This window comes from Toxotes jaculatrix, chromosome 7 (genome assembly GCF_017976425.1).
Source record: "Toxotes jaculatrix isolate fToxJac2 chromosome 7, fToxJac2.pri, whole genome shotgun sequence".
NCBI lineage: Eukaryota > Metazoa > Chordata > Actinopteri > Toxotidae > Toxotes > Toxotes jaculatrix.
This window is the reverse complement of record NC_054400.1, coordinates 3,419,236-3,442,401: the sequence shown is the minus strand read 5'-3', so window position 1 is coordinate 3,442,401 and position 23,166 is coordinate 3,419,236. Positions and strand designations below refer to the sequence as shown.

The window sequence follows — 23,166 nt, the reverse complement described above, 5'->3', positions numbered from 1 at the left end:
CACTTAGCTTAGAAACCAACCCAACTGTCAGCATGAGCACATAAATTGCTAATCTGTACATTATTATTATTGTCATATATACTGCAGATATTTAGATAAAGACAACACAATGGCTTAAACAAGTGGTTAAAACAGACATTCATCACCAGAAAAAAAAATTCCAGCGTCAGACACTTGTTCAACCATGTTTGCTTACATTTAACAGAAATGCAGAAGTCGTGTGATGATGTTAAAGGACCACAAAACCTCTTAGGGAGGAAGTTGGGGTGATGGTTGGGTGTACATAGGGGACAGCAGAGTGACTGTGTTCATAATTTTTTTGTCATACAAAGAATTGAGGTTGGTCTCCTGAGTGCAACCTTAACAAAGTAGTTTTTTGTGGGATATTTCTCTAATATGATCCTTAAATTTAACCAAATCTTCACCACAGAAGAAGAAGAAGAAAATGCTTCTATCAACTGTTTTTGAAAAGCCATTATTGAACTGTTTGGAAGTCACTTTGGCGCTATATAAATAAAACTGAATAGAAGCCACTTCCAAATCCTCTATTCAGACTTGTATGAGAACGTGTTTGGCAATTTTTCTTTTCTTTTAATTTATTTTTTGCCTATATCTTCCCTCCCAAAAACAAAAAAAAAAAAACTGTGATCTATGGCACTGTGCAAAAGTTTTAGGCACTTCAGGTGTTTAAATTTGTATCCATCAGTATCATCTGATAGGTCACTAATTAATTTTGCAGCAGGGCAACGAGCCAAAACATACACAGCCACAGTCAAGAGTCCTCCAACAGATGTTCTGGCCCCCTCAGAGCCCTGATCTCAGCACCACGGAGTCAGTATGGGATTACATAAAGAAACAGAAGACACTGAGACAATCTAAATCCACAGAGCTGTGGCAAGTTCTCCAAGATGTTGGAACAACGTACCTGCACAGTACCTTGAAAACATAAGTGCATGTGTAGGAGTACAGCTCATTTGATTTCGTTTCCTTTTTTTTTCTTATGTTTTGCTGCACTTTTAGGATAATTAATAAATAAAAGCCATGTTTGCACAGTTTTTTTCTTGTGCTGATTGGAACCTGAAGGCAAAAAAAAAAAAATAGAAATAAAGACATTTTCCACAAAAAAAAAAAAAAAAGGCAGATCACATGACCGCCTCCGTTACTTCCTGCAGCAGCTACCTCTCCGCCTCTCGCTCCTGCCTGCGACAGCACAGCAGCGGTGTGGTCGCTCGGTCTGAACGCACGTTAACGGAAAGGAAAAACAGTCCACACGTCGTGAAGGCCTCAGCCACACTGTAAACCCTGTTACAGTCACAGCGACGACGGATATAAACTTACATATATACATATACATTTTTTTCTAATCTTCGCTGCTCTTTTTTTTTCCAATTTGATAGCCTTTCTAAAAAGGAAAAAAAAAAGACAGTCCACATAATGGCGACAGCTGCGGTGTCTGCCCCTTCTGGCTGCGGCCCCAGCTCCGTGCCGGGAACGGAGCTTGTCCGCGGGCAGGGCTTCGACGTCGGGCCTCGGTACAGCAACCTCTCCTACATCGGGGAGGGAGCCTACGGGATGGTGTGGTAAGTGTACCCGAAGAATCTGTTTACTCACCCCGCTTTTTTCCCCCACATATCGCGTTGAGTTTTGCCCCTCTCCGTTTTAGCCCGACGTAACGTTAGCTAGCTTGCATCTTTTCCCCCCCGTTAAAACACAACAAACATAATGTGATATGTTCGCTAGCAAGCAACAGTGCCGTTAGCCGAATGAAGGCAGGGTCCGTTTGCGAGGAAAACAGATTAAATCACAGTTGAATCAGCAGATTTTTTTGTACTCCTTTTTGGTGTTCTTTTTTTCTCTTTTTTTTTTTGCAGTGATCAGCGACAAGAAGTCATTGTACTGAACTTGAAAGAAGTGGATTTTATTGAATTAGTAACTAGAATCAATGACGAACGGGTTTCTACATTAAAAGCCATTTGCAGCTTCTTTAATTGGGCTTTTATTGCGTCTTCTGCTCTTAAATGTATGAACAAATCTGCTATTTTGGGCTGTTTTGGTCAATAATATCTCAACAGCAGGAACCCAGCAGGGTGTGTGCGATCCTCCACTTTAAATTGACATTGATTTTTCTTAACTTAATAGTGTCTTTTCTCTCTCAGACTAGTGTAATATCCCATTTTATGCTTCACCATTGAGTGTGCAGGGTTTCAGTTGCAGTGACTGTAGAATTTGTTGTCATTGCATACTCCTACATCTTATATTCTCTTCATTATATCATTGGCATAAAATTTCCATGTGTTCTCACCCATGGTAGCTGTGCCCACTGTGTTTAGGTTTTGTTGCACAGATTTGCATGAAAAACCTAAAATTGTATTGCAGGAGCATCTCATGGGGTTTCCCTTGCACATTTGCTTCAGTCGCTGATGCTGATGGTTGGTTACATGCAGTATATGAAGAAATTTGTAGGCGAGAGTCACTTTGGAAACAGTGTTTTGTACCTAATGGTAAGCTGTCAGGGATGTAGTGGAGGATATACTCAAAAAAACTCAATTTATACTCCATTTTATTTGCAGTACGTAGATTTTTGATTTTAACTGTATCTCAGATTGCAACAAGTCAAATCCTACTATCTCCTCTCACAAACACTAAATCTTGTTGTTTCTCTCGCCTGTGGTGATATAGTTGACCTTAAATGTGCACACTGTACTGTATTACATAATATATTGTCCTTGTGTCAACCAACAGTAGTGTAGTTCTTTCTTATTCTGTGGTGAGAGGAGCTGGGTTTTCTCAGAACACTGGCTCTCAGAAAACCCAGCATTGATTTGGTTGTTTAGCATCTTTTTGTCTGCAAAACGGAAAACCCACTAAACCCACACGGCCACGGTTGTCACTTGTATGATCTCCTATCAACAAATGATTGGTACATTCTGTAGCTCAAGGCAAACAGACCAGATGAAATACTGTTCACCATTAAAGCCCCAGTGTTGGAAGGATGCTCAGTTGTAAAGAGTTGTCCATGACGCTCTGGCTTTAAAAGAGACAATAATACATTAGAGTGAGGGCTTTAAGCTGTAAAAGTGATGGTCAGCTAGAGGCTGGGTGACATAACTGCAATTCAGATCCAAATAATTTCTGAAATTCACATCCGATGATACTAGTGCTGAGAAACTTGTCTGGGTATTCCAATATGAGATGATGTTGTCTACCCCTTATCAAAAGACTAATAAACTAGAATTGAAACAACCAAATGATTAGTCAATTAACAGAAAATTGATTGCTATCTATTCTGATTTCTGATTAATCGTTTGATTCAGTCATTTGAACCCTGAGCATGTTGTCCTCTTAGCTAACAGTTAATGTTGACATGTTATAAGTGGTAATCTGTGGGAATTTTTTTCAGTTCTAGGTTTGATTCTCATTGCTGTGGTCTTTCTGCACTTCACCTCTCATTTGTCAGTCACACAGTGTGGGCGGAACTGTGACGTTTTATTCCTTGAACTTTCTTTTAATGTAGTTTCAGTTTCTGTAAGATGAGCTTTCCCTGTTATCTGTTCACTCATGCTGGCCACTGGGGCCCCTGCTTGCTACCAAGTACTTTGCTCTACTGGTTACTGCAAATGCATTTTCCAGTAATGTGAAATGCATTAGCAGAAGACTTCCCCTGCCCCCCTCAGATGAAGGTACGACTTTGCTCTGCCCTTTGATAGTTTGCTTCACGTTGATCTCCTCACAGTCGACCAAATGATGGTTCGGTGACTGATAATTCTTAATGGGTCAGACTGGAATACTGCACATCCTAAGGGAATTTTCGTACTAAGCATGTTGTGACCAGTTTATTTCAACTGTGGAATGTTTTAATCTATTTGTAGGATTCACCTGGGCAGGTGTGAACAAAGCTTTTCAGGTCACACAAAAAAACATGAGCTAATATACTTTTAACTGTGAGCCTTGATTGTCTTGCATAGAGACAGCGATACACTGTATTAGGAATTATGATCTCCGCCAAATACAGGAAATAACCCAAAAATGCAATGATTTTTGAGTATAAAGTATCTCTCATTTCCTGACACCAGAGATCAGAAATTACAGCAACAAGCACAGACAGGCCCATTATGCTTGACTAAGGTTACAGGGATCTGGCAAATGACAGGTTAGAAAAACTTCATGTCCATTAAATGTGACCTTCTTTTTCTTTTACAAGGCCTTTTCACTTGTAAATGGATCCGGTGACACTAAATATGCAACAACATAAACTGTTTGACTATATAAGTTGAATGAGAATTGTGATTCATTGTCTTTGAGGTTCTTAAGAAGAAGTTTTTTTTTTATTTAAATGATTTTAGAACCCACTTCCGCAGTCTTTTTTTTTACGATTCCAATAACTATTTTCCTCTTGAAGCCTTTAAATGATTGCATTAACAGCTTATACTAGCAGCAAAACGTATATGAAACAGTCCAGTATTCTCTCAGTTTACTGTAATCTTCACTCAGGTTCATGTAAAAGCCCAGTTCTTTACTTTCTGCAGTTTTGGTGTGCTCAGAGGCAGTTTGAGTGGGTGATGTGTCAACCTCAGCCTCCTTGCACTTGTTTTGCTATGTTGTTCTTGAGACCTGTGGCTTTCAGTCAGTTGGTCATGGTCTTGATGTGCAGCAGCCAGAGAAAGTGGTGCAGGGTGTTCTTCACAGACACCCCCTGGTTTGCATCTGAAATATTTTAAAATTGCATCAGGAAGTTCTTTTTTATGTGGCTTTTTTGTGTTGACTTTGCACCACTGGTGTTATCATCTTGTTAACAGCTTCACTTGGTTTAGCAATCAACAAATATTATGGGACAGAAAAGCTCAAGATCATATTTCATTATTATTTTTCATACACTTTATGCCTAAACTCACATTTAACACATAGAGATTGCATTTACATAGTAAGGCCTTTTTGTTAGGTTAGAAGTTAAGTTATAAATCAGATGTGTGTCTTACAAGAGCTTTGGTAAGTCACATTGGTTCTCACCAAATTGCAAGCTTGTCCCTTTGTGTAGGGGTGCAACTAGAGATTATTTTCACATTCATTATCGATTAATCTACCAGTTGTTTTTTTGTTAATTGTTAATTAATCATTTGGTCTACGAAATGTCAAGAAATAGTGAAAACAGTGTCAACTTCAAATAATTTCCAGTACCTCAGCAGGAGCTGAGAATGTGAAAATAAACATTTTCTTCAGAGACCTACACAGACATGTAATGGTACAACTTGAATTTTTATTACTGTAGGCTGCAGACGTGACTCTCTGCATCAAACAAGCCGATTGCTTGGTCCATCTATAGGAAGTACAAACTTTCTCTGCCGTCTCCTTGCCCTGACAGGACAGCGTCGCATCAAAGATGCAAACTTGGTGGCCAAGGAAGTGCAGCTGATCATGTTGGGAGAACAGGGTTAATATGGAAATGTATTCTGTCTGACGTGTTACTAAGGCTACATGTTAAGTATCGTCTGTTTTCAGTATTTCAGACATGGCTCTGCTGTATGTTGGGTTGTAAAACATTGTTTTAAAATCACATTGACTGCAACATTCCTCAGAGAATGTGTTTGTATTTTTCTTCCACCTCTTCCAGTTTTCTTCTTCTTAGGTATTGGTCCTCAGTGTGCTTCCTCTTAGGAGGTGTCTTTTATTTGTCTTTCTGAGAAGCTGAAACATGACACAGGGTGTTTCTGTTCCTATTCAAAGCAAAATGGGCATTGCCGTTATTGATCGAGTTTAGTAATTGTGCAGATCTCCGTAGGACAAGGAGGAATAGAGGATCCAAGTAGTCTGTGTTTCTTGGTAATTTCAAGTTGGCGGAAGTCATCATAGATATAAAACAAGTGAATTTCAGTGTATTTAGATCTGCTTATCAGAGTGCAATTCTGCAAAGTTTTTAGTTTGTGTTGTGACACGCTGCATTACAAAATCTGCTTGTGTTGGACTGTATGATTAGAGGGCGGTCGACCGTCAGGCATGTCTGTGTCATTTTCAGAGTAGGCCTATTTTTGTTTTCAATAGCCTCTTGTTGACTGTAAGGCTGTTGCATGTCAGGACTTTCCAGAGGCTGAGGGCTGCGCAGATTGACGGTGCGCGGAGCCTCTTAACACAGGCTTCATTTCGTGCACAACGTCTGCTTACACAATCGCAAGATAATGTATCACCTCTCTGTGATGATATTCAGAAGCTGCCGTGGCACACTCTGCCTTTTCAATCCGCCCACATGAACAGTTAGATCATGGGGGAATGCTGCTGAAGTGGCTCCTGTTTATAAAAAAAGTTTTATATCTAAAAAGATTGGTGGAAGTTGGTCAGATTCCACTTTTTAGCCATGGTACTTTGGAAGAAATAAAACAATGGGCCGGCATCTCATTGCTTCTTCTTTTCGTTGTTGCTGCTGATCCTGATATCTCAGCTCAGTGTATCTGCCGATATCGAAACAGCTTGATCGGTTATTTCATGGCCAGTACCTGATCTGCCTTTTCAGGTCAGTGTTGTTGCAGATATGATCCTGTGTATCAGGTTGCTATAGCAGAAAGCTGTTCAGGACATTTTATTTAGATTTCATTTTATACTTTTAACTAGTTGTTGAGAAATACAATGCTCCTCTTCTACAGTGCACCAAAGTACCAAAACATTGGTATTGGTTAACACTGATAGCTGATAATTTCATATACAGTAAAGACAAAGACATGCAGTTAACATTTCATCATAAACCCTGAATCCTAATTAAATCTGGTCGTCATTCTCTCCCTCCTGGTGATCCTTTCTCCTCCTGATCTTGATCTCGACTCTTTGACCCTCCTGATTCTCAGCCGTTGCTGATGCTCTGCTTCATCCTGCCATGAGCCGTCCTCTTGAAATGCCACCGTGACGCCCATCTCCATGGCAACCCCTCTGCCTCTGACATCAGTACCACCACTCCACAGCCAATGGGAGAGGGAGGGAGAGAATGAGAGCCTTGACACTCTGAAATCCTGTTGTGCAATTCAGAAGGAGATGTAATTTGTGTAATTTGGGTGATTACGCCTGCCAAGGCGAGCGCGATGACTTCTGGTTCAACAAGCACGTAAAACATTCACGCACACTGCGGCTTGTTGCATTGAAGCTGATGAAGATGTTCATCGTCAGGGCCTGACAGAAGCATTTTATTGCTGCACTGCTGGTGCATGTTGGCGACTCTTGTGCAGTGCTTAATGCCCTGAAAAGACGAGCAGCATATTTGTGTGTAAAACAAATAGTTTTCTGATCTTTTTGTAATTTTTAAACAGGAAAAAAGCGACATCTACAGATACCTTGTTTTGTCCAATCAGCGATTTTAGTTAAGAAAAATGACTTAAATGATTAGTTGATTATCAAATAAGTTGTTGATTAATTTTCTCTTTATTGATTCATTGTAAAATTATTAATAGTTTCAGCTGTATGGTACAAGCTTTCTGGTATAACGTTTCATTTTTGGTCATGATCTTTGATATTGATAGTTTTAGTTATTAGTTTTTCCTTAGTTATAGCTGATGCCAAGTAGATAACTTGGCATCGTAAAGAAAGCCAAACACAGATGGCTGTCTGACACTAATCTTGCAGTGGTCCGATTAAATCCGGATTTATGGAGGACGACAAATTGTTATTTGCACATTAGTACTAAAGAAATACTGTCCTATTAGCTCTCGTATTAATTGTTCAGCCTCATCCAGGGATACAAGAGGGTGCTTCATTTAATTGATGTATTCAAAATAACACCCTGTGAATCTGGTTGAATGTGGAGACTCGACTCTGTGGTAGAATCTGCGACCTTGCTGATAACAAGCTCAAACAGAGATACCGAGGTCCAAGTGTTACGTCAGCACCGGAGCACTGGAAGTTTCAACGCAGTTGTACAGTATATGGGAGTGGCAGTGTACTTATAGGCAGAGAAACAAAAAAAGGATAAGTGCTATTTGTAGGAGGACTGCTGTACTTAAACAGCACTGTATTCACAGTGTGTGTCTCTGTGTGGGTTACTCTGCTTTTCAGCTATGTCCAGCTTCTCACATGTGAGGATTTGATGATTTTCTTGTCCATATATGATAGAAAACTAAATATTGTTGGGTTTTGGACTTTTGAAATTAGGGCTGCAGCTAATTACTAAGGATTAATTGAATAATTGAGAAAGTAAATGGCAGATTAATCAATAATGAAAACAATAGTTTTTCGCAGTCCTTGTAGAGATACTGGTATTAGTGTATTGGTCATTTTAATATCATGACAGGGTTCCTCCCATGAAATCATGCTACCACTTGAAGTCATGATCAGTTTCGTAGCAAATGACAAGCTAACCAAGTTAAACAAGTTAGAATTTTCTATCTTAAAAGGGCGTAAGTCTTTATTTCAGGTGTAGTCGTCCACCTGTGCTGCAAGAATACACTTCAGGAGACTCTAATGTAAAGCTGAACCCTGACCTGTGGCAAAACACAGCGTGCTATAGTGAGGATACTACATGTCACGGCATGAGGATCCGTATAGATAAATATGAAAGTTCAATGCATATTGTGTGTACGGTACAAGGAGGGAAAAGTTGGTTCCTCAAAGTTACTTCCTCAAAGTTTCCTCAGTCTGTGGAAAGGCCTCAGAAAGTGTCAAAAACCATTGAGGTCGGTTTCCTGTAAAAGAAAAAAAAAAGGCCTTAGCAGATATTAAATTATTTTAGGTCTTGAATTTGGTCTCTTGCTCACTGTAGGCTGTAATATTAGTTAAATTTTGCATGTGATTGTGGGCTGTCAGGAGATGCAGTACACCTACTGCATAAACTAAAAGTGAGATTGTTATGATAGTGGGTTGTGTTGCAGGAGGCTTTTTAATCCTGTTTTATGGAGTTTCGGTCGGCACCATCAGACCTGCAGCAAACGCCGTCACTGCTGCTGCTGCTGCAGTAGCTTGGAAGCTCAGCATCTCACGGTTGGGAAAATGTAGATTTTTGCAAGAACTTGAATGAGTTCAGGTAATTCCTGCGGGTTTTCCATCATACATACTTTCATGCTGACACAGGTATTTAATTTAATTCTACGCTGTATTAAAAGGGTCTTAAAAAGTCTCAAGTTTGGCTTATTGAACCCCACAGAAGCAGCAGTTTGTTTGAGTCAAACAAATTAGTGAAACAGAGGAATTTGTGTTCTGGTGTGTTTGTCTTGTTAAGGCAAGAAAAGAAAATGCACAACAGACAAAGTGAGTCAGGGTGCTTTGCCAGTAGCTCTATGCGTTGTCTTCCTGCTTAAAGAGCATCTGTATTACATAAAAATGTTGTTTGTGTGCCCATGTTTTATTTTTTAAGAGTCCATTGTATCTTGCTGTGCAGGGCTTGAGCTGATTTGAGCATGTATTTTGCAGATGTCAGGTTTCCAGTTCATCACAGGGCTAGTTTATCACACAGAGCTCATCTTATACAGCCAGAAGTCTTGAGTGAAAAGCTCTTGTAAAGACAAACACCTCACAGTCACCTTGCTAAAAACTGGTTGCTGTGGTTAGTATATACAGCAACAGGAAGTGTTTTTCAATAAGCAAAAAAAACAGCTGCAGCCAAATTTGAAATAATTCCAGTGAATAAATCCATAAGTGACCAAACGTACAAAGCAGAATGTATTTAAATTTTGTGTATGTCCTCAAATTTACCTGGCTGAAAACCTCCACGCTAAAAATCATTTTGGATCTGCTCAGAGCTGAGAACACCACATTGTGCAGGCAACAGTCAGTGAAGCCTGAAGCTTTACAACTGAAACTTCTTGGTGACAGCAAGTCATGCATGTCGATGCTGAGAAAAAGATTCAACTGATCGTAGTACAGATATAAATTGTGATATGGATTCTAAAGTGAAGAATAACAGAACGCGTGTCCACACAAATCAAAGGCAGAATAAGTATTGGGATAAATTTGTTCAGACAGTAAAATCAATAGGTCTTGGATTATATGAATGTACCTTGGTCGCAATTAAATCATACCAAGTAGATTAATGTTAGAGAAATGAGGGGAAGAAACGATGGGACTGGAAGGGTGAGGTCACGTTATGCAGCAGCAATTTTAAACGACAGACTTTGATGGCAGCTTTTTCAGTAAGGATTTTCACGATCAGTTAATCATTTGATCTATACAATAAATATCCTACTAAATCTTCCGGTGTAAAAGTCGGACCTTAAGATTTTTTTTTTTTTTTTTTTTTTGCCCTTTTACCTGCGAAATAACCTAAACGATCGATTAAAAGAACTGTAGCAGATTCATTTTCTGAAAGTTGAGCCATAGAGTATTTAACACAAAAAGAGAGCTATTATTCTACTACCAAATATTTGAGGGATTTTATGGTTTTAAATTGTTTAGAAAATCTCTAGTGCTATTGTACCAAATATCTGCCTTTATGTAAGATTTGTACATGGACCTGAACTTAACTTATTTATTTTAAACTACAACTATTTTTGTATACTATTGGGAAGCACTGACAAAAATGTGAAATAAATGTCAATAAATTAATTCACTCTGTAAATAATGAATAGGCCTTACTGTCCCTACTAGTTTTCACTGACCTTTTTCATACTTTTGCCTGTATGACCGTGAAACGGGTGTCACACTGCGTCTATGTGACATTAAAAATGTCTTTAAAAACTTTTCATTTTAACCTGGTGAACCATGCAGAAACCCTGAGAGAGCAGAATGCATAGACCCTCTAATCCTGCAGTCCCGCTGCTTAATGCAACAGACTAACGCTCTCACCGCACACTAGCCTGTGAGCGCCGTTTGAAGCCCGTCCTTCCAACCTGACACCATGACGCGATGTCTGTCTTGTTTGCGCATGGACGTTCGGGTCTGCACTTTCTCGGCACACGTTGCCCTTAAGCATAGTGAGCTTTTCCCCTTCTTCCTTCAACCCAACCCCTTGAGCATTGTCATGGTAACAGCCCTATTGCATAACACAGCGGCTGCAGTGTAAAGCCTTGTATTCCCATCTCCTTGGAAACAGAGCCCCCCCCCCCCCCCCCCCCCCCTCCTCTCTCTTCACTCCTCTCCCACCCTCCATGCTCCTTCCTGGGCACTGAGCATGCTCATGAAACAAGACAGAAGCAGAAGAAACAGGAAAGTCAGTGAATTGTGGACATTTCTGTTTAAAAAAAAAAATGTCCCAAAAGATTAAACAATCATCAAAATTGTTGCGGATTGATTTTCTGTCGATCGACTAATCGCTTCACCCAGGCATTAGCGTGTTGCATGCGACCTCTTAAATAAAGCAACAAAACATAAGTAGTGCTCTGTTTGTTTCCTAACACTGGTGGAATTACAGTCAGCTGTGTTAGACAGGTGCCGCGTCAGCTGGCTGTGAGTGTTCGGCCAGATGTGGTCTGCTGCCACTGCCACTTCTGCTTCCACCAGACGTAGCAAATGTGCATCAGTAGCAGTCAGAACCGAGGGTGAAGTTATAGTTTTAATTACAAAAGTCCCGAGAGCAGCAGTCTCGAAATTAAGGTCCACCCTTCAGTGATAAGGCCAAGCAGGTCAAGACTCTGAGTACACTGAGACAAGCACACTGATACTGCACCCTCAACTCGGTGTACTTTGTACTTCCTCAAAAAGTTCCTTCGGTTACATGCCAGGACAAACCTACAAGGAACTGAAGGGCTTGCCTTAGTAAACATGGTGCAATGGAGCGTCAGCTAAGATTGTCCTCACTTCTCTCTGCACCAAACGATGTCACTGATGTACTTTTTGTTACTTAAAATGAACTCAAGCTAAAGTGTCTGGATTTACATACTTTACATAACATATATACATTTCTGTAAGACTGGAGGCGGCATGTTTAGTGCGTTTTTTAATTACAATTTTTGTTAAAGTAAGTCTGTTATAACTAGGGCTCCAACTATCCATTAACCTGTCAGTTATTTTTAATCACAGGATTGTTAGTTTAATCTATGTTCTGTCTGCAAATGTCTTGTTTAGTCCTGTGAACGGTCATAAAACATAGTGACACAGTCACATTTGAGGAGCTGGAATCACAAATCACTAAACCAGGGCTGCAACTAAAAACTATTTTTTTTATCAATTGTTATTTATTAGTATTTTTCCAAGTAACCTTTTCATGTGTAAGAACACCGCCCTTACATATAAATCTTGTTGTTCTATCCACGATAGCCTTTTAATAAGAGTCCTGAGGATGCCTGTGACAAAAAGTACGCTGCCTGGCTCGGTTGTACAGTTGACGTTTGCTGACATTGTTGTGGTTGCAGATTAAAGCAGCGTTTCACCATCTATGGTGCAGAGCCCAAAATACTTCCACACACCGCTTCTCAGATGCTTCAGAGCCGTGATTATCCGATTAGCATGACCTTACTCGCTGGTGTCCTACACCATTCTTATTTATTAGCTTAGTTTACTGATGGCTCAACCTGGCAGCAAAATACCAAGCTGGTAGTGAACTTTACTCTACTGGACCACAAGATGAACTATTTCACATGGGCTGATGGGATCCATGAATTCCAAAAGGTTATTATACATTTTGAATTTATCTTGAAAAAACTGAAATAGAAAGTGGCAGTGGCCCTATTGCACAATCCTGTGTGTGTTCAGAAACATCCTCCAACATTGTCATACACTTCAGTCAACCTCTCTAAAACAATTTCAACAAACTGAACATAATAACCAGCATGACGACAGGATTTATTGCAGGACTGTTGTGTTTACTGGGTTAGTTTTGGCTAGGTGTTCCTAATAAAGTGCCAGCTGAGTGTATGTGAATTTTGTCTTTAACCTTTTTCAAATTGGGAAGAAATAAATTCGGCCAAGTTGTGTTTAGTTTTTTCTTTAATCCCCATAAAGCCTGAGATGCGATAGTATTGTAAAGACATTTTGCTTGTGAGTTTACATCACGTGTGAGGAAAATATTGTGCTGTGTCAAAGGCTGGTGGAGGCTGTACCATTGACTGTATCTGAAGATACAGTATGTCTGTGCTAAACTGGGATCAGATTTTAGCTTTGATGAATAAGTCTTGTAGCTCCCTGCCTCCCTGTACACGAGGGTATCTACTGGTGCAGAACAGTTACATGGAGAACTGGTTCCTCCCACACACACACACTCACACACACACACACACACTCTCTCTCTCTCCTCTCACACAAGTGGAAAGGAAGGTCACTCATATTTCCCTCGCAGAAGGCTGGCACACTTGTGTTTACATTTCAGTCCCTACACCCCCATCACTATAGCAACTCATTTTCTTATTCTGTCATACTGTGTGGGTGTTTTTCAGTCATTTCTGTTGTTTGTAATGTGCAGAAATAAAACCACTCTTGGCTAGATGTAAATGATGAATCTTGAGAACTTAAGGAAACCATTAATATTGCAAGTTTTCTCAATTTGTCATCCTGAAGTATGGCTCTGTTGGGCAATTTTGGTTTTGTGATGGCCCCCAAATGGCAGCGAGTTGCAACAGTTTGAAATCAGATGATTTCAGGGATCCAGGAAATCCTGGAGGCTGGTGGCGGTAATTTGCATTTCTTGGCGGTCGTTGATGAGTTGGACTTGGTTTTCGTGTGTCAGTTCCTGTGCACTGAAGATGTCTGGCCAGTTTGTGTATCTGTCACCAGACCATAAATTATTATTCCTCACGACAGGCTTGAAAACAGGAGGACCGGATTACAGTCATTACATTAAAATCTCAGTGTGATTTAATGATCAAGAACCCAGCAATTTCCCTAAAAATAACCAAAAATCATATGAATGTGTTAGTCACTGCACTTGAAGGCAACACCCAGACATCTTTCTATTCTCATTTCATCTGGTTGAAAAACAGTACTGACGTTATCGGTTTCTGGAGTTTAGGTTGGAATGCAGGTTTAGACCTTAGTGTGGGAATTTGAAATATCTCAGGCTGAGTGAGTTTCAGGAAGTTAAAGCAGACACTGAGCCAGTGAAAGGAGCCTGAAACTCAGCCGTGGACATGTCTGTACCTGGAATGGTTTCTTTGGGGTGGAGGAGGTGTCTCATTTAGTCACAATTAGTCTTCTGGGTGTAGACACACTCAGACAGTTAATCAGACAGTTTTACACAATTGTAAAAAACAGTAACTCCTTTTGTTAGTTTTTACTGCATTTTTTGCTTGGAATAGAGATTTTGTATGAAAATAACCCAGAAAACTGTTTCAGCACAGTGAGACAATGTATAACAGTTAAAAACATGCAGAGTAAACACAAATCCAATGCTCTCAGAGGATTGCAGGGATCCATGTTATCAGTCGTTGATGCAAACTAGTATCCATCATCCTTTTTTTTTTTTTTTTTTTTTTTTTTTTTTTTAAAGGAGCCTGCAGGCAGAAAGGTAGCTTGATTTACACCACATTTTCTTATCCTCTCTGTCTCTTTATGCCAAAGGCCATGCTGGTGTTTCTTTCCTGTTCACACCTGATCGTACGTTGGACTTTTGCCAGTGTAGTCCCGTTTCTCTTGATATTCTTTTAGCTAATGGCCGACACGCCTCCTTATGTTTGTACAATGAGCAGAACCTTTCTTTTTACTCCTTTTTTCCAGTATATTTGTCACCAGTCTGCTTTAACCTATTGACGCTTCTCTGGGTCTGTCTTTACTGTGAGTTGTGGCAGACCCAGGCATCATATGCATGCAAACATGCTTTATCATTTCCTGTGAACGTTATGCTTTTCTTTATTGGATTTCAGATACCAATATTGCAAAATGGAGCTGAGCTGCCTGCTCACATTCATACTCATTCCATTATGTGAACTGTTGCATTATGGGCAGTGATGAAAGGAATATTTGTGAAGAAAGTACTTTGCACACAGTTGCAGTGTTATTCTTTGTACATGGAGTGAACAGGTTGTATTATTTTTGAAAACTGAAATACTGTTGTTTGCTAACAAAGTGGATTACTCAGGAGGATTTGGCGGCTAGTTGTGCACAATTTAAGTTTTAGGTTGTGCAAAATGTTTTTTTGTGTTTTTAGGTCGTTATATTTTGCAGTTTGGTTGTATACTCCTAAAACTTACTTTAAAAACCTGAATGAGGCAAGTTTATTTTGATCAGGCTGTGAAACCTCTTTTGCCACATTTGCTCTCGTTTGGTGTAGCGCACATTATCTCCACCATGGTGCGATGAGCTGAGCAGGGTTGCACTGCATCCTCTCAGCAGGGCATAACCACTCTGACCTGCAGTATTATGGACCTGCTTGGTACCTGCTGTGGCCGAGCAGTGATGGTCTCTGAACTCAGCTGAGCCGGGTCATTTTGCTAAACTGGCGTCTGTGCTCATGCAGGCTTTTAGAGAAATGTTTAAAAGTCGGCTATCAGTTCTGATGGAGCTCTTGTGTAAAGTAAAATTTTCTGTGGTCTGGGGTTTTCTCCCACTCCAGTGTTCCTCTCTTTTATCTGACAGATACTGCAGCAGCCTCACTGTTTTCTGCTCCACTGTGCATGTTACGATGATGCTAGCGCGTACCGAACATTTCCTGCTGTTACTACATCACATTAAAAGCTTTCCATTGGCAAACCACAGGAAGGAAGCAGCATTTGTCACCAAGGTTAACGCCTGACTACTGCTGTTCGATAAAACTTGATCTATACAGCAAGATATGATTTGATTTCTTCCTTTATTTTATTTTATTTTATTTTATTTTTTTTGTTTTGTTTTGTTTTGTTTTGTTTTGTTTTGTTTTGTTTTGGCAGTGGATCATTTTAAAAAATGTTTAGTTAAGAGCTGCAGGTGACAGGTGCTCATATGCTCATGCATCAGCTGACTGTCCACAAAGTGTAACATTGGACCGTGGATGTCGGTGAAGGTGAAGTTCAGCACAGAAGAGTCTGAACTAAATGTGCATAATAGGAAGGTGAAACAGAAGCAATCACTTTTTGTGGTTCAAAGGTGTTGACCCAAGTTTGAATGGGGAAAATCTAAATCTTTTGTTCCTTCAACATTTGTCTCTAATTGTTGGCTTTTATTTATTTTTATTTTTTTGCTTAATGTTTCAGCTCTGCCTACGACCGGGACAACAAGATCCGCGTGGCCATTAAGAAGATCAGCCCCTTTGAGCACCAGACGTATTGCCAACGCACCCTGAGAGAGATCAAAATCCTCCTGCGCTTCAAACATGAGAACATCATCGGAATCAACGACATTATCCGCACACCGACCATTGAGCAGATGAAGGACGTGTATCCTTTCACATTCGCTTGTCTTAGCAGAGACCTGGTCTTGGTCTTGGTCTGATTGACAGGTTGTACAGTATGTCATGTGTCTGCAGCTGAATTTATAACCTTCAGGTTTGGCCTTAATGGCATTGATAACATTTTTCAGGCATTTGAAGTTGACACTGTGTTAACATACAAATATCTGATGGTTTCCCTCAGGCTAAATGTAATGAACTGCAATTATTTCTCTGTGTTGGTGTGAGGTTGGTCTCACTCTCCAGCCTTTGTGGTTGAATAGGGGTTTTCAGTTGTATTTTATTACATAATAGCCACCTGTCACCATATATTTGGCAGAGACCCTCTTCACTGTAGACCAGCAGCAACGACAGAGAACCGGTTGAGTCCATAGTCACTGTCAGCCTCATAACGCAGCGTGTATACTTTTACACTCTGCCGTAGAAATGGCTGTGACCAAAGCCCACGGCGACGCAGCGCACTGCTTCCTGCTTGCCAAAGAACAGAAAGGAGCTTTATTTTTATTTTTATTTTTTACCAGAAGTTGTTTAGTGACCGCTTCTCTGAATAAGTTTAGTATGAACCTCAGGGGGCTGGAATGAGAAGAACTGAGGAGACCAGTCAAGTCAGCACTTTGGCTTTTCTGAGGCTCTGCCAGCCGCTGCAACACCAAAATCAAGATGTCTCAGTTAAATGATGCAATGTTTTTCATTGTCTTTGCAATGTTATGGGAACAGAATCCAACCTGAGTGTGCCAGAAACCTCAATATTGTTTGAATGAATACTGTTAGAAGAAATGCATTTATCAAACATATTGTTTTGAGTAAAATTAGAGAATAATAATTACGGTTTTTGCTCATGTTTAGAGTAATTGCCCTGCCCTGTCGGATGCCTACAGATGGGAGTAAAAATGTGACTCATCTGAACAGGACTTATCTATTTTTTAAAAAATAGCTTTTATATCATGAGCGTAAAAGCACAAGGAGTGTGGTTTCCACAATATTGGAGCCAGAGTTCTTTAACCTGGGACTGTGCAGATATATTGTCCAGGATCTCATGGAGACAGACCTGTACAAGCTCCTGAAGACCCAACACCTGAGCAACGACCACATCTGCTACTTCCTCTACCAGATCCTACGAGGGCTGAAGTACATCCACTCTGCCAACGTCCTGCACCGCGACCTGAAGCCTTCCAACCTTCTGCTCAACACCACCTGTGATCTGAAGGTAGTGTCTCAAAGGGAAACTAACACATTTCAAACAGATTGAGCTGATTTAATATTGGTTGATTATTTTCTTACCAAAAATGACTGTTTTCATTTGGGAGGAAAGCATGAACACTGATGCATCAAAGACCAATGTTGTCAAATTTATTCCCTTTGCAAATACAAATCAGCCGTGCAAACTGTTGCTCTGAAGGGTCTGAACGTTATTTCCACGCTGTCTGTGGTTTTAAGTTGTGAATGATGAACTGACATCCAGCTCATATTTGATCGTGTATCCTCTAAAGTCGCTGCCATTCATGTTGTTGTCGCTCGTCTTTGTGCAGATCTGTGATTTTGGCTTGGCTCGTGTGGCTGATCCCGACCATGACCACACCGGTTTCCTAACAGAGTATGTAGCCACTCGTTGGTACAGAGCTCCTGAGATCATGCTCAACTCCAAGGTGAGTGTCCTCACCTACCGTGCAATGTTGACATGCCAACAGTCAGGGGTAAGTTTGTTTTTGTTTCATTGTTTGTTTTTCTTTTTTCTTATTTTTGTAGTATCTTAAGACACAAGCCCAGGAGTCCTGAAAATCTTATCTCTGTTTTTGGTTAAAACCTCATTTGTGTATTTAGTTTCAATGTGTTGGTGAAGCATATTCACTGTTCGGGAGCAGTATGTGTTTCTGTTTGTACTTTTTACAGTAGCTGTGTCTTACATTACAAGGTTACATTAAAATGCTCTTAAATTTTGCTTTGCTGCAGAACATCCAACATAAATTGTCTTTGTGTATACAGTCATCATAACTGTCTTTGTGCCTCTCACTCTCAGGGCTATACCAAGTCCATAGACATCTGGTCAGTGGGTTGCATCCTGGCTGAGATGTTGTCCAATAGGCCAATCTTTCCCGGGAAGCACTACTTGGATCAGCTTAACCACATTTTGGGTAATAATTTTCTTTATATCCAGTGTTTTTAGGATGAGTGTGGTACTGTGGCATTGTCATTTAAATAATCAGCTTCAGTCAGTTTTGCTTTTGATATTTGTTGGAGATGGAAAAAACAAAAATAAAAACTGAAAAATGGCCACTGCCCAAGGTAATGTCATCAAATGTCTTGTTGGCCCTGACAAACAAAGACAAACAACTGATTATAATGTAGGAAAAAGCAGCAATTTTTTTTTTTGCCTTTATTTTTCAAGCGAAATTGCCTTGATCAATTATCAAAATAGTTGGTGATAGATTTTCTGTTAGTTGCCTAATATGGAAATATCTCTCTCTTGATTTTAGATATTTAAAATAAGTGTGTCATAACGGTCGTAGCAAATTTTGATAGCTTCGTGTTTTACTTCAGACAAATGCAGTGTCACTTTAGTCTTCATCAAATATCAGAGTACTTTCGACTTGAACTAAAATTTCACGGTCTCTGTCAGTAGCAACAGTTTCCCAGTGCCAGTCCATAGATACTGTAGCTGTTAATATGAATTTATCACGTCGCACTTTTCGTGTCTTGGTGCTAGACCACATATTGCTTCTCCCATCTGTCATCTCTTTTTTTTTTTTTTTTTTACTGTTGTAATTTTTGCTCAAGAAAACTTTCTCACATAGCTGAAAACTTTTAGCAGGGGCTGCGTGAATTAGCAGACATTGATGAGCTGTGCACTCAGAAAGTAAATCTTCTTTGTCCCCTCAGGGATCCTGGGTTCTCCCTCTCAGGAGGATCTCAACTGCATCATCAACATTAAGGCCAGGAACTATCTTTTGTCACTGCCTCTGCGCTGCAAAGTGCCGTGGAACCGCCTCTTCCCCAACGCGGATCCAAAAGGTCAGAGCCATGACAACACAATTCCTGCCAGTTTCTTGAATATAATGAATGTTTCTCAGAGTATCTGCAGGCCTTGAGAAGTCTGAGTGTTAGATAGAAAATGTATTATGTGAGTGCAGTCTTTCAAGAGATGTTATATACCTATAAACTAAAAGGTGGGGTTGTTGCGGCAGTGGATTGTGCACTCAGGAGGCTGTTGAGTCCTTTGTGGCGTTTCACTCTGCTTCATCAAAACCTGTAGCAAACACTGTCACTGCTGCTGCAGTAGCTGGGACGCTCATCATCGCTTAATGGGGAACGGTTGATTTTAGCAAAACTTAACTTAGAAGAATCCCGGTTGCATTTATTTCATAGGAATTATTGTTAAATGCTGCAGAGAAGATATGAAAAAAATGTGCTATAATAAGTAATTTTCAACCATACCATCATACCAGTATTAAAACTCTTAAAAAGTCTTGAAGTGAGCTTAAAGTGAACTGCAGAAACCTTGCTACTGCAGACTAGGGCGGGGTCTCCTCTGCAAACCAATTTCCTGAGGAAATTCCTGGACAAAATCTAAATTTATGGGAGGCACAGGTGCAGCGGGGGCAAAAAATATCATTGTCTACAACAGCACCTCAGCTACACAGTCGTCTGTGTTTGTGGGTGAGGGATTGTATCGTTTTTCTCTGCATTAGCAACTCCTCCTGGTTGGGGTGGGCCTTCTCAGGTGAAGAGAATAATACAGTATAGGGCTTCACTAAGTCAAATGCATTGAATTCTAGTGAGAGAGAAGCTTGGAAAGGAAGGAGGTGCAGCTGAAAATACATCGATTTATCCTGCTGAATTATTGTTATAACTCAACTTCAATGCACCTTTTTCAGTTCCACTGTGATTTCAGGGTTTGAAAGACTGAGATTTTAAACATGCAACAGCTCAACAAATCACTCCCAGGCAGCTCTGAATTTCCTTAATACAACAACTCCTAAAATTTATACAATCCAAAATGTGAGCCTCGTAGTTTTCCGCCTGCAAATATTTCTAAGCAGCGTATAGTGTGCTGCGGTGCCCTGCAGCGGGCAGAGTTCACCTCAGTGAACTCCTCCTGTGTGCTGCCGCTCACATTCTTGCTGTTGTGTTATTCACGCTGCAGCTCTGGACCTGCTGGACAAGATGTTGACCTTTAACCCTCACAAGAGGATCGAGGTGGAGGAGGCCCTGGCGCACCCTTACCTGGAGCAATATTATGACCCCACAGATGAGGTGAGACAGTCGTGTTGGTCTGTTAGATGTCAGCTTGTCCTGAAATGTACAAGGTACATGACCATTTACTATTGATGACTTCATTCTGTGTAGCCTGTGGCTGAGGCTCCCTTCAAGTTTGACATGGAGCTGGATGACCTACCCAAAGAGACACTGAAGGAGCTCATCTTTGAAGAAACTGCGCGTTTCCAGCCCGGCTTTAGGTCTTAACATCTCACACAGGTAAGTCCACATCACTGCAGTCTCAACCAACATAAACCCAGAAAGGGACGGTGTTCAGAACTCCAGGTGCGGAACGTCATCACCGTCTCCTGCACTGGTTTCTTGTAACGACCAAGTTTTCAAGGTCAAAAAGATCAGGGCGATCCTCGTCGCAGTCAGATGTTCCCGCCTCCGCTGTTTTAAAAACACAGGAGAGTTGATCGTCCATCTTGAAAACTGCTGAACGCAATAATGTTCCAAATCAGTGGTGAACTTAAGAGCGGAAGTAAGGACCTCATGCAGAACACTCTGATATAGATTTAAATTTAGCTTTTGTAGAGTGTGAAGCAGAGGTACTTCACAAGAGTAAAAGCACTTTAGAATAACATCAATCTGAAACAACACTTTAAAGGTGCACCACCAAGTATAATTCTGCTTTATTGCTGTCGGTGAGTCTGAGGTTACGTGCTTCCTCTATAAACTATGACATTTTCAAAGAAATTCAAAACAATAGAAATTAGATGTGAAAGCACATGAAGATAGAGTTTAATGGTAGTTAAATGTTAAACACCCTTCATATGGAGGATTTCCCAAAACCATCCAGTTTTATTCAGAACAGACGTGTTTATTCAACGTTTAACATTTGAGAACTTTGGATTTTACAGGCTGTTCTGTGTTCGGGTGCTGCTGGTTTATAGAGGAATATGAATCTAATATTGTATATATTCATCTGAATTCCTTAATTCTTTTTTTCTTTTCTACTGTGACAATAATGTAATTGTAGTGGGCGAGCTGAGGATGGGGCTGTTGACTGTAAACACAATATATCACTGTTCTGGTGTCTTAAATAAAAAAAAAATGTTTGTGTGGGTCTTTAACAATCAGTACTGGTCAAACCATTTGTAAATACACTATAGGAGTTAATGTTATCATTTCCCACACTAATGACACTCAGATGTGGTGTGGCCCCCCCTCCCCCACTGATCCGTGCTAACCACCAGCTGCTCCCTGACAGGACTCTTGTTGTGATAATAACTATCAGCTCCACGTTTCATAGCCTATCATCCACTTTGTGTCAGCGTATGTAATTACTGTGTTTGATCTCTGCTGTATTTCGAAGCACGAGTCCACCGAAAGGGAACAGAGTGTGACATCTCCTGAATTAGAGCAGCACAAAGAACAAAGCACGTCGCCGCTCTCTGCAGCTTTAAAATGCACTTTTCGAGTCTTAATTCCTCATTTCAGTACCTGTAACTCCTGTTAATGTAGATTCAGCTTCAGAAATCACTGAGTTTAGCTGTGATGAGGCAGCATTAATGTAATCCAGGTATTGATACGATAAATGTCTCTTAGCTTCTCAGAGTAGACGCCAAAGTTAAATGGACGTTTGTAGATAAACACTAATGGAAATGTGTAACTGAAATTTTAAGTTTTTAAATTTGAATCATTTATAACAATTTAAATAATCCCTTAGTGAAACTGGCCAGCAGCGAACTCAGTCTTGTTGTTGCTGTAACTGTGTCAGTATTTATGACATTAAACAGCTCACTACATCCTCTCTGTGTCTTCCCTCTCCAGATTACTCTGTGGACTGGCTTCTGCGTCACCACTGCTCCTCTCCACACTGTTGCTGTGATTTCTTTCTTTTCTTTTTTTTTTGTTTTTTTGTTTTTTTTGGTGTTTTTTTTGTTTTCCTTTTCTTTTGGGGGGAGGGTGGTGGTTTATCTTCCTCTCCTGTCCTCCACATCACCTGGATTCCTTGGGTCTCACTCGTCAAGTCCACTTTGCTCAGGAATGGCGTCAGGAATCAATCAATCATTCATTCTCTGTCTCTTTCTCTTCTCTCTCTCTCTCTGTCTCTCCCTCCCTCCCTCCCTCCCTCCCTGAAGGGTGAAGGGTGAGGGCGGGGGTGGCGGTGGGGGTGATGGGGTCACATCACAGCTTACAGTTTGGGGGTGATTTTGTGTTTTAAGCCAAGATAAACAATATTTTTGTGTGTCTCAAAGGCGTTTGGCTCTGGCTATTCCTATTCAAGACCTTTTATGTCCAGTCGAATGACAGTGATAGACTAGCTGTTGTGTTTTTTTTTGTTTTTGTTTTGTTTTTTTGGTGCAGCTGTCGTGGTTATAACTCTGCCTGCATTGCACAAACAACGATATATTACTTACAAGAATCATCCATCATAAAAACAAAAGGTCTCTTGAATTTTCTAACCTTTGTCGCACTGTTACAAGGGATATCTCTACCTTTTTTTTTCTCTCTTTTTGTCTTTGAAAAAAGAAAAAACCCTAAAGAAATTAACTGATTTATGCAATGAAATCACATAATCAGCCAGAGACTTTGTGGGCCACAAGCCATCACTTGGTGTTGATGAGGATCAATGTTTTATCAGCGACCTTGTATTTTAATCCTTAAAACACTCTCACAGAAGGCCCAAATGCAAATGCATACATATAAATATAAATAGATATATATAACCTAAAGAGTCTTAAGATATTTTAATGGCAAGAGTGATGATA

The 23,166-nt window shown here is 40.3% G+C and overlaps 1 protein-coding gene across 2 annotated transcripts; it reads left to right on the top strand.

The window, feature by feature from the left end:
* Positions 1-1,204: 1,204 nt before the first annotated feature.
* On the top strand, positions 1,205-23,160 carry mapk1 (mitogen-activated protein kinase 1). 2 transcript variants are annotated; one of them, XM_041042158.1, is made up of 9 exons: positions 1,205-1,580; positions 16,002-16,184; positions 17,213-17,402; positions 17,725-17,841; positions 18,213-18,327; positions 19,073-19,204; positions 20,337-20,446; positions 20,540-20,668; positions 22,226-23,160. In XM_041042158.1, the coding sequence occupies exons 1-8, from the start codon at positions 1,435-1,437 to the stop codon at positions 20,654-20,656; spliced, it is 1,110 nt and encodes a 369-aa protein (XP_040898092.1). In that variant the 5' UTR covers positions 1,205-1,434; the 3' UTR covers positions 20,657-20,668; positions 22,226-23,160. The 2 variants fall into 2 exon arrangements, with proteins under 2 accessions (XP_040898092.1, XP_040898091.1); XM_041042157.1 differs by having other exon boundaries at positions 17,725-17,889.
* The last annotated feature ends 6 nt before the right edge of the window (positions 23,161-23,166 follow it).

What these genes read in the sequence shown, in the direction of transcription:
- mapk1 (XM_041042157.1), top strand. Translation starts at nt 1,435, where the DNA reads ATGGCGACAGCTGCGGTGTCTGCCCCTTCTGGCTGCGGCCCCAGCTCC. An exon ending in GGAGCCTACGGGATGGTGTG is followed by an intron (nt 1,581 to 16,001) that starts GTAAGTGTACCC and finishes TTAATGTTTCAG; the next exon opens with CTCTGCCTACGACCGGGACA. An exon ending in ATTATGACCCCACAGATGAG is followed by an intron (nt 20,447 to 20,539) that starts GTGAGACAGTCG and finishes CATTCTGTGTAG; the next exon opens with CCTGTGGCTGAGGCTCCCTT.